This window comes from Primulina huaijiensis, chromosome 9 (genome assembly GCF_012295235.1).
Source record: "Primulina huaijiensis isolate GDHJ02 chromosome 9, ASM1229523v2, whole genome shotgun sequence".
Taxonomy (NCBI): Eukaryota; Viridiplantae; Streptophyta; class Magnoliopsida; order Lamiales; family Gesneriaceae; genus Primulina; species Primulina huaijiensis.
Window position 1 is genome coordinate 2,847,642 of NC_133314.1, and position 11,830 is coordinate 2,859,471.

At 36.3% G+C, this 11,830-nt stretch overlaps 2 protein-coding genes across 4 annotated transcripts; one reads left to right on the forward strand and one right to left on the reverse strand.

Moving 5' to 3' along the window:
- The first annotated feature begins 1,513 nt into the window (after positions 1–1,513).
- LOC140984701 (glycerol-3-phosphate acyltransferase 9-like) lies at positions 1,514–7,258 on the forward strand. The gene is made up of 12 exons (XM_073452251.1): positions 1,514–1,732; positions 1,823–1,880; positions 2,330–2,448; positions 3,094–3,193; positions 3,638–3,733; positions 3,798–3,894; positions 4,404–4,491; positions 4,557–4,653; positions 4,982–5,067; positions 5,428–5,547; positions 6,790–6,888; positions 7,044–7,258. Exons 1-12 carry the CDS (start codon positions 1,521–1,523, stop codon positions 7,090–7,092), a joined length of 1,221 nt encoding a protein of 406 aa, XP_073308352.1. The 5' UTR covers positions 1,514–1,520; the 3' UTR covers positions 7,093–7,258.
- A 1,181-nt stretch (positions 7,259–8,439) lies between these two features.
- LOC140985235 (isocitrate dehydrogenase [NAD] regulatory subunit 1, mitochondrial-like) lies at positions 8,440–11,455 on the reverse strand. 3 transcript variants are annotated; one of them, XM_073453027.1, is made up of 4 exons: positions 10,839–11,455; positions 10,045–10,272; positions 9,222–9,300; positions 8,440–8,986 (listed from the first exon to the last, which is right to left on the reverse strand). In XM_073453027.1, the coding sequence occupies exons 1-4, from the start codon at positions 11,340–11,342 to the stop codon at positions 8,712–8,714; spliced, it is 1,086 nt and encodes a 361-aa protein (XP_073309128.1). In that variant the 5' UTR covers positions 11,343–11,455; the 3' UTR covers positions 8,440–8,711. The 3 variants fall into 3 exon arrangements, with proteins under 3 accessions (XP_073309128.1, XP_073309126.1, XP_073309127.1); XM_073453025.1 differs by having other exon boundaries at positions 10,045–10,296; XM_073453026.1 differs by having other exon boundaries at positions 8,442–8,986; positions 10,045–10,284; positions 10,839–11,453.
- Positions 11,456–11,830: the final 375 nt, after the last annotated feature.

Below are 11,830 nucleotides of genomic sequence, written 5' to 3' on the forward strand. Positions count from 1 at the left end.
TATATATATATATATATATATATATAGTTGCTCAAGTTGATTAGGTTGATTAGGTGTATAATAATGAAGAAACTTGGGTTTTAAGGCAAAAGATTACATGACGCACGTTACATGATAAATAAAATTATTTAAATTTTATTTCATATTATGAAAATCACAACACAAAAACTTTTGTGAAACGATCTCACGAGGCAATTTTGTGAGACATATCTTCTATTCGAGTCATCCATAAAAAATATTACTTTTTATTGTAAATATGGACATTAATGACAAGTCTCACGAATAAAGATCCGTGAACACGTGTTACAAAAGATATACTCAAATCGTAATACTTGCATTTATAAAATATTATATTATTTGTTTCATTAAAAAAAAAAAAAAAAAAAAACTTAGGAGGGTTGCAGCTGAACAAACTGCTGGTGGGTTGATCTGATCATCTTACATACGACATAGTCCAACTCCAACCTTGTCAATTTATTTAATGTTAATCAACAATGATGAGTTTATAATTATTATGTTCATTCAAAGTACATGTTTCTTTTAGTTTTATCATTCTTCATTTTTGACCAATGAATAAGACGTGCAAACCTATAAGTTGACATTACATAAACAAAACCACCAACATTCTTGTTTATCTTTAAAACAAAGAAAAAGAAAGAGAAACATGTTTATACATTTTGTTTTTGCTTTTGTTTGGAGTAACAATATGATTCTTAGTGCATGAATAAATCAAACGTCGAGATAATTACTCGTTTGTCTACTACCAATGTCATATTATACGCGTTATTGACTGCATCTTTAGTGAGTGACCAAACCGAGAATCTGCTGGTTCACCAATCGTGCCTGTAAATTCATATATTATATTAAAAAAATTTATGTAGATTCTAATTATTTTTTTCTATAATCATTTGGTTTACATTATAAATTAGATATAATATTATAATTTTGAAATTTTACTTCGGTGAAGAATATAATAATAATTTTATTTTCGTATAATTTGGTTTATTGGAATATATATTATAGATAATCAGCAGTCAGATGCATGACTATAATGTAAATTTGAATTTAAAAAACATGTAACGATTAATAGAAGTGATATATAATATCGAAAAATACATATCATATATATGTTGAGATTTCGACATGCTTCATTCTAATTAAGATTAATCAAATCTTCTTATCACTCTACCAAGAAATCCTTCATCATGGATATTTGATTTTCTACTTTTTTCCAAATTCGTTTATAATAATTGCGTTTAAAATATTCTATGAGTCGCGTTTCTCATGAGTATTATTTTTTGAAATTATTTCATTATTTATAAATTAATAATTGAAAATGAACAAAGTCAAAGAGAGAAAAAAAAATGAAAAAAACTGGATTACAAATGCTGGACTGGATGAGGTTAGCCCACGGATTGTGGCCCAAACATCCCTATTGGCCCCATTTAAATCGGGCTTTGAACTCATTTCATATTATATTATTATTATTATTTCGATAATATGTTATTATATATATAAAGATGAGGTGGTGGTGGTGCAGCAGCAGAGTGAAGGAGAGGGGAGCAGTGCTCATCTCTACGTATGTTATTATCAAAATCATTGATTATGCTCTGAAGATTGGGAAAATGAGCAAGCTACGAGCATCGGCTTCCGAATTGGATTTGGATCGCCCCAATATCGAAGATTACCTTCCATCTGGATCCATTCAAGAGCCCCACAGGAAACTACGACTGTGATTTTCCCCCACTTTTTTGAATTTCCTTTATCATCTATCATCTGTGTGTGCATCTCACGTTGTTATATGTATTGTTTGGTTGTTTAGGCGTGATTTGTTGGATATTTCGCCGACATTGTCTGAGGCAGCGGGTGCGATTGTTGATGTGAGTGTTTTTCTTCCGACGAATTTCGAGTTGATTTGTGGATTTCATGTTTCCCCTCTCTTTTATTATCAATATCAGTTTAGAGGTGATGTGGGTAGGATTAGGATTTAGATGACGATCGTTTTGTTTTGATTTCAATACTTGCCCTGCTACATCTGATAAAGGATGCTGGCTGCTCCACTTGTTTCCCAGAGTTCCCTTTTGGAAGTTAACGCGCTGGACTTGGTACTGCTTGCTGCAAGCTTCTTGATTTGTTTCATTTAGCAGTTTGTTAAATATTGGACAAACTTGCTGCGATTATACTCGTGTGGAAGCTATTTTTCTTGCACATATGACTTATTCTATGTTTCCTTTATTCCTTTCTGTTCTTTAGTTCCCTGTCTCAGTGTTGAGTCCCTTGAGAAAATGGTGTATTTATGTTTTTATCTATGATTTTTACTCCCGGTTAGGATTCTTTCACAAGATGCTTCAAGTCAAATCCACCAGAGCCTTGGAATTGGAACATATATTTGTTTCCTTTGTGGTGTTTGGGAGTTGTAGTCAGATATGGGTTGCTTTTCCCAGTAAGGTGAGTTTGTTCCCCATGCATATAATACTTGTTTAATTTTAGCTTTGTTCAGCATCGATATGTAACGAAGTCTCGTCCTCTTTCACTCGGGATCAATCACCTCTTTTCATTTTCAGGGCATTTAGAATTATTTCTGTTTTTTAAAAGTATTTACGTTTTATCTGAAAACCCTTTCCTTTGAGTATATTATGTGGCCAATTAAGATTCTAAATTTCTAATGACTAATTTGGGGTTCAAATGAGAATTAGGCCATTTCTTTTGATGATTTTCGGGATCAAGCTTTGTTTACCCTTAAAAGTTGTACGTTGTGATATTTCAGATTATAACAGAATGTGTTGCATCTGTGTGTTGATATTTCTGTTATGTGTGTAGTAAGTCTGATTTGGTGCATACTCGGGTTTGTGGAGCTTCATATGATGAAGCATTGATTAAAATGTGCACATCTGAAACACAAAATCGTCAAGTGTTTTTATTCTTTGTTTGGTGGGTTGTTTGATTCATTTTAATAACTGCAACCAGTCACACTGCATGTAGAAGTCGCATTAAATGTTTTTTCTCAGACTATAATGGTAGGAATTTGCGTCTATTATTTTCTCGTGGATCCTAATGTATTGTGATGCTTCATGAATTTCATATCAAATGCAGGGTTATCGTATTGGCAGTTGGATGGATAGTATTTCTATCATGCTATTTTCCTGTCCATTTCCTGTTGAAAGGGCATGACAAGCTAAGGAAAAAGTTAGAGGTGTGACCGATTAATTTTCCTTTTTGACTCATCTTGTTATAATAGTAATGTTATTAATATACTGGACGTTAACCTTAGACGTTCATACTTTTAAGGACCTGGATTTAGAGTTTTATCAGTGTTTTCTTGGGGAATAAACAATGACTGGGTAAAAGAAATGTTTGTTTTATCCAATTTGGGTTTGCTCAAATCATAATATATGAAGTAGGGTAATAGGTAGCAAGACTAGAATTCATATCTCAGGGAAACCAGTGAAAACAAAGAAAAAGGAGAGAGAGAGAAGGAAATAGATGGCCTTGGGAATAAAGAACGCACACCTTGGCAAACATAATTTTTTGCTATTTGTGAGTTTTGGTCATTATTTAGTTTCTTTTTGTGCAGAAGATGTTGCATAGTCCTTAGATTGGACTTCTGTAACTCACTAGTTGGTTATTTTCTGTTCAGAGAGGTCTAGTGGAGCTCATTTGCAGCTTTTTTGTTGCATCATGGACTGGGGTTGTCAAGTATCACGGTCCTCGCCCCAGTATTCGGCCTAAGCAGGTAGAACTTCGAGTAGTAGTTTAAATTGTCTTTCAAGAGATTTGTGTTCACACAACCGTTTCAGGTGTTTGTGGCAAACCATACGTCAATGATTGATTTCATCGTTTTGGAACAAATGACCGCATTTGCAGTGATAATGCAGAAGCATCCTGGCTGGGTTGGTAAGTATTAGCATTTAGCATGTCTCTAATTTTTTGATTGTGAAACCTTCTGGATTATTTTGTGCGTGAAAAGTTTGAAAAATCCAGATACTTATTTTAGGAATGCCAAATGTGCATTATCTCACTCCCTGCCTTCTCAAATTTGACCTTTTCATTCTTTGTCAAATTTATATCATAATCATTAGCTGGTAGAAGACTATTGGATATGCGTGTATGTGTGTGGTGGACTATTTCATAGTAATATCACTATGGACATTGGAGTTTTTGAATCTTGGATCGGGAGTATGAAAATTGATGACGATTGCTTTTGGCAACTCAATTTTTGAACCTTAATGAATTTTAGAAAAGATAGTAATTTTTTCTTTGGAAGTGTTTATCATCTTGTTTAGGTAACTGGTGGAGATGCATAAGAATCAAGAATTTTGTTTACCAGGGTCCGATGCTGGCGATGTAGTGTGCTCTTTTACTTTATTTTTCGTGTTTACATTATAGTGGTTGCTCCTGTATAGGATTGTTGCAGAGCACTATTTTGGAAAGTTTAGGATGCATCTGGTTCAACCGCTCTGAGTCCAAGGATCGTGAAATTGTGGCAAGAAAGTATGTGTTTCATAATGGGGTCAATATGTCAAAAACATCATTTTTCTTGTTCTATTTTGTCCCAGGTTAAGAGAACATGTCAATGGGACTGACAGCAATCCTCTTCTCATATTCCCTGAAGGAACTTGTGTGAATAACCACTATACTGTGATGTTTAAGAAGGTGACAATGTTTTATCTGTCAAAGTCAGTTTATTATATAAGCTTGGAACTGTTAAATGTCTGCTGTGTTGCTTTCTGTACCTCGACTGACATAAGGATAAATTTTTTGCCTGTGAATGTTCTCGTTTCCCCACACTGTAGCATATTGCTCTCCCCAAACATTATTTGACTTACTGTTCAATGTGGATTTTCTTCTGGTGAAATAGATATAATCGTGTAGAATATAAGTTGGTGATATAAGAACAAGTTGCATATTGTTAAATTATAGTTCAAATGGATGTAGGAGATTAAAAAAATTGGTGTAAAAGATTTTTGTTAATGGTGTTTAGGGTGCATTTGAACTAGGCTGCACTGTCTGTCCAGTCGCAATCAAGTATAACAAGATTTTTGTTGATGCCTTCTGGAACAGCCGAAAGTAAGTATTTCATTTCTCTTTTCCTTATGCGTACAATTCTTTTTTAATTGACATGCTGTTGATATTTATAACATTTTGCTTGCTTTATGTTATTTTCTGAAATATATATTATTTAGGTATGAGTTCATGTGTTGAAACAATAGTATTAGGAGTTAATTAGGTTGCAGGAAATGAGAAAAGACAACCTATCATCTTTCAATGGCTTCTATCGTTTATTTCTACAGCTTGTTCTGTGGGAAATTTTGATAGCATGATATTTGTTAATGATAGCTAGTGATGTCTCCTTTTGATGTGGTTCTACAAAACTATTACTTCACTAGTTAGAAGGTTTTCTAAAATGTGTTCTAATCTCTATTACAGGCAATCATTCACAACACACTTGCTGCAGCTTATGACATCATGGGCAGTTGTTTGTGATGTATGGTACCTGGAGCCTCAAAATCTGAAACCAGGGGAAACACCTATTGAATTTGCTGAGAGGTAGATATTGGTATCATATGATCCATTCTTAAAACTAGTAGATAGGTACATGCTCAGTGTGTGCGTAATGAAATACTGAATCAATACCTTTTGTTGCAAAATTATTTAAGGATTTATTTGGAAATTAATTTAGGAAATCGTAAATAAATAAATTTAACTTCTAATATTTCTTGATAATATTGATTTATGTAATAGCAAGATTGTGAGGTCGGGGGTCGAAGTGGGCAGGGGGTGATTGTCGGTGCCATGAAGTTGCATGGACAATGAGCGGCTCCTGACAGGCTTCTAGACGAAGGGAACACGAATGAACAGATCTTACACCGGAAGGTGAAGTATTCCGAAACTGTTCAGGTATGTGACTGTGCAGTTGAGGAGGGCTTAAAAGATTTGATAGGTATTAATTATATCAAGAAGGTGCATCTTCTTCTTTTCGGTAGCTCATCACATAAGAACTCCAAAGTTAAGTGTGCTTGACTTGGGACAATTATGGGATGGTTGACCTCCTGAAAAGTTTCCTAGGGTGCGTGTGAATGAGGAAATAAGCACGATGGAAAGACTCTTCTTGGTACAATGAGGACAGTCGTCGAATCTGGGGCGTTACAGTTGGTATCAGAGTTGACCTCTTCTAGTACGGTGTGGTTCGGGGATGAACCAAGCGGAAGCTGGTGGGCACGTGAGGCCCGGGGCCGAAGAGGGCAGGGACATAAGCACACTGGAAAGATTCGTCTTGGTACAATGAGGACAGTCGTTGAATCTGGGGCGTTACAAAGATGATGGAAGATAAATAATTATCATTGTCACTAATGTATTACAACTATGATTTTTTATGCGTGTGTTATTTTTGTAAATTAACTCCATATTAACTCGGTCAGTCTCGCAAGGCCTAACACTAAAAAAATACTCTCTGTGATTTGAATTTTTTTGTAGTTGAAGTTTAAATCATAGTGTACTTTTGACGTGTGAAAGTAGTTTGTCTTGTCTCTAACAGTTAATATGTAGTAATAGATACTAGATGAATGTTTGAAACTTTGAATATATCGTATGCCCAAAATTACCATTCTCTTTTCCATTTTATTTGAGAGCTATTTTGGCTATATCTATTTTCAGTCTCAAATAAATCCTTATTTCCTTATAAGGCTCGCCCTATCACTATATAGTGAGACATTTTGTGAGCAACTTTGTATTCCCAAGCCATTCTGACTAAGTTGACTTTTACTGTTATTGTTTCGGTGTTTACATCAGGGTGAGGGACATCATTTCTCTTCGAGCAGGTCTTAAAAAGGTGCCATGGGATGGATATTTGAAATACTCTCTCCCCAGCCCCAAGCATCGAGAGCGCAAGTAAGTTTAGATTAACCTGATCTTTTCTTCAGCAGCATTGGTCCATGGCACAACTGTTATTAAACGCGTTAAAAATTTTCGAACAATGTGGCCATGCCTTGGAGATTTGAAATGTATTGTTAAAATTCGTGTCATGTTTATCTGTACATTTGCAGGCAGCAGAGCTTTGCGGAATCACTATTACATCGGCTTGAAGATATATAGTTTGAGATTTTGATGTTGCTGTGTTAATGTGTTACATTTGTTACTGGATAGGGTTTGTAGCTAGTATGTAAGTACATAAATCGCAGCTTTTGTCAGGTTTCTTGTGGAACATGACCTTTTTTAATTGGTAATAAAAAAAAAACAGAATACCAGATAAATGGGGGTATCTAGGTGATCATCATAATTTCTAACTAGCTTATGGTATCCCTTGCATGCATCTGAAAAATTGTAACTTAATCTTTGTATGGCTGCCATGTACTATAAATCATACAAAATGGTGCTAAAATCTTCGTTTTCTTGATTCTTGTTTTGCTCCGCAATGTCTTCCTAGTTTTTAACGTTATCTTGGAAAATATGATGCCAAGCAAAAAAAATCGATTGATTTGTCGGCAACTCGACACAAAGAACAGGTCTCCTCCACAGTCAATGGAAGCCTAGCTATCCTTGCGGGCAACTTGCCGTGAGCTCCTTGCCAAAGGGTGAATGAATATTTCAGGAGAATGCAACAAAAATCGTAGCATCGTCTTCATTTCTCCAGCATTTACTCGAGTGTAAACTACTGTTGCTGGCCTTGCGGCTTGCAGGAACCAAAAATATTTTCAGCAGGTTTTTGCTGCTATCAAATTAAGGGTGTAAACGAAACGAATTTAGCCGAATATAATGAAAGTTCGATTTGACTCGAATTTGGCACGAATTAGTTCTATTCGAGATTGATTTGAAGCTCTAAAATTTAACTTCAAATTTTAAAATTTTTTACACAAATTAAGTTTGAATTAAATTTAGAGTTCGGCTTGAAAGATTCAAACAGGTTTTTGAACTATTTGATTTATTGTTCAAAATAAATATTTGAAAGTCTCGAGATCTATTTATTTAATATATACTTATATTATATTAATAAAATACTAAAGCTCGCGAGCGTTTCACAAACTATCGAACAAAATAATTATAGCTCGAGTTTGACTCGAAAACAAGTTAAACATGTTCAACTTCGGCTCGAATCCAATAAGCTTAAATATAAATCAAATATTTTTCGAGCTGGCTTGAAAAGCTCGCGAATCAACTCAGTTCATTGCACCCTTAACCCAAATCATACTCAGACACTACCGAAGTTCATTTGAACTTCAACTAGCTCGTTGCTGGGAAAGGGACTTGAGTAACTTAGGATTGTAATCATATTGTTTGGCTGAAAATGATGATGGCTGAAAATGATCCGTAGCCATTAGCCTTCGAGGAGAAACCCTTTTTAAATTTACAACAGAGCACGCTACCATGTATATATTATATATATATATACACACATATATATACACACACACAAACAAACGTGTACGCATTCACCTATCTCTATATCAAATTCACAAGGCTTCTATAAATTGAACCGATCCAAACTTCTTTGGACATAAAAAATGTGGATTATCAGTGAACAACCCAAAAACATAAAATGGCTTTAAATTTTTCTTGATTCTTATTGTGATGCGTGCTTTACTGAAGAAGATTCGTTATCATTATCATTATCATTATTCTACCCTGAATATGTGGTGAATGCATATCATCAAAATCATCACAAGACTTGCAACATGATCAAGGAAAACGGTGAGCGGAACCAAGGAGACTATAATTCAGTCCAGATTTGCAATGACAGCATCCACAACTTCTTGGGTCGTACTGGCTCCGCCAAGATCTTTTGTCCGGAACTTACCTTCAGATATCACACGCTTCACCGCAGTCTCCAACCGATCAGCAAATGAAGGAAACTGGAGGTGTCTCAGCAACATAGCTGATGAAAGAAGCAGAGCCACTGGATTTGCCTTCTTTTGCTCTGCTAATTTCTCATTTCCCACATTTCCTGCAGAAGCACCTTGCTCAAAGACCGCGTGATCAGCCCCCACATTCCCTGAACGTCATCAGACCAAGATCCATGACTAAAGAAATCCACAAGTTACATCATCCATGTCCAACCAAGTTAAGACATTAACAGTAGGCATAAAGATGAATGAAAAGCACCACCATATTTTTTATTTCAGAAAAATGGGATTTGCTCAGTGAAGAAACCACCACCATTGAATTGTAACTCGAAAATAGGGCAACTCACAATCTTCCAGTTTTGAAGAGGGAGATAACTAAATTACCGCCAGGCATGACACCAGTCCCCCCAGCTATACCGGCAGCCGTATTTGCAACAAGATTCCCATACAGATTAGGAGTCACCTACAAAATGTATATTTCTTAGTCGATAAGCAATGAAACCAAAGAGGGGAGTCAGTGACCATGAGAAAAATATAACCAGACTAAGGGGAGAAAGTAAGCTCTATGCCTCTATCCCATTCATCGTGTCTATTATGTATTGCATCTCTTAACCCAAAAATTGACCCTTTAAGTTGAACTCAAAGGCTACATCATATGATATCATCAAACATGTTTTGTTCGTATTTGGATTTTCACCACAACCAGGACCTTATTCCATTTACAACTTAATAGAATAGCACGACATTTTATATTTTAAAATTTCCAAATCAAGTTTGGATGATTTGAGAGTTCAACAAAAACAACCATGATATGCTTGCAATTTAAGGTCCCATTCCAGAAAGAAGACCAAAATAAGACTTTTCACACAGTGATTTATACCAACATCAATCACAAATCAATGAGCTATTCCTGAAGTTCACTTTTCTATGCAAGTCGATACATTAGCATTCGCGCAGAAGTGCTACAAGGGAAATGCATATGTGTACATCCAACAAACATCTTTCTATTACCAGCCGCATAATGATATTGCAAATTGGTGACAAAATGGAGAAATTAAAACTCTCATCAGTTAGTTATATACATGAAAATATAAAGAATCAGAAGAAAAGGATAAAAATGCATGCATTGCAGAAGAAAAATAGGTATAGCCGTATAGGTAACATAAGAAAGGTATGCGTGCAAACGAACACATATATTGTCACTTACCATGACATCAAATTGCTCTGGTTTGGAAACAAGCTGCATTGAGCAATTATCCACTATCATCTCATTGTATTGTATACTAGGGTAAGCGCTAGCAACTTCACGGCAGGATTCTAAAAAAAGACCATCCGCAAGTTTCATTATGTTTGCTTTATGCACAGCAGTCACTTTCTTCCTGTTGTTGAGATAGGCATACTCAAATGCGTATTTTGCTATTCGTTCTGAGCAGAACTTTGTAATCACCTTGCAATTTGACTAAATGAGGAACGGGTGGAAAACAGAGAATCTCCAGAGAAAATCTAAGAAAAAATGTACTTGAAACATGCACACCGGTAGCTGTTATTGTGCTGGATTAGAATCAAATGTTGACTTCCATTCCTTCAGATTTTAGTATCAATTTAAAGGTTTCCTTCTAATTCCATTCTGATTGGATTGCTTTAAAATAATAGCCAGGCCAAGATTAATAGACTACGAGAGATGTGGAAACTCATTGTACATACATGCCGGGTACTTGTATTTCTTAGTTCATGGCATTACAACAAGGTTAGGATTTGGAATAAAGGACCTCTATACATTTTATTTGAACAGTAATTCTTCCTTTTCACACGTAAATGGCAGACAAAAACTGTAAAGCATGAGACAATCCATATTCAAAACAGAAAAGACCAATGCGTGACCGGACAATTCGCAATTATATGATGCATTGAAACAAACAGCAGACGGGATAGCACTCAACGCCACCATTCAACAGCATCACAAATGCACAAACACGAACATAAACATGAACCCAAGATTACCTTAAGGCTTTCTACAACTCCAGGAACAACCTCATGCTCGAGGCCAGAGTACTCTCCCTCCGTATTCTCCCGGATCACGACAATGTCTACATTATCATGACGCGTAGGCAATCCCTTGAGATTAAAGCAGTGGACAAGTGAAGCGTAGAGATCGAGTTCCTTCCTCAAGATGACATTGAGAGAATTAACACCTCCGCCAACAGGAGTTTTCAACCCTCCCTTGAGACACACCTTGTTCTTCTTGATGGAATCGATCTCCCCGGGAGGGACGGTCTTCATGTCCCCGTGTATGTCATATTTCTCAAAGTAGACGGGGGCGTGCATGGCCTCCATAATCTGCTCCACTGCGCCGGTGACGAGGGGCCCAACGCCGTCACCGGGAATGAGTGTGACGCCGCGTGGCGACCCATCACCGGGTCGGGGCATATATGTAACGGATCGGGTGTGGGTCGTGAATTTAGCGGAAAGGTGGTGCTTTAGAATGGGGAGGAATCGCCGGGACATATTCGACGCTTATGGTAACTGGGTATTACAATGAAAATCGAGCTAGCAGGCTATGGCGATGCTGCTGTTTCTCTGTTTCTGCTTTCATCAATCAATGTCTCTGAACGCGGAACGAATGGGAAATGGAGACTACGACATGGTCGTATTTGGGCCCATCGTTCTTATATTGGGCTTAACTCTAGATGGGCTCATTTGAAAAAGCAAGCAAAAGAGAGTAAATGAGTGGGCCTGGACTTCTGAACCCGATCCAATTGGCTAGTTGATTACTTTGTATTTATTTATTTGGCTTCTGATGTCAATTATTGATTGTGCATGTGGCATTATCGAAAGATTAATATTTTTATATCATTGGATGCTTTTTCCAATTTTCTTTTGAATAATCAACAAATAAGTGTTCATGTGGCATCTTAGGATTTCTTTTATATTGCTTGAGTGGAAACGTGTAAAATGGTGGGAGAGTGGTGGAAATGTGGGGGGAAATTTGTATT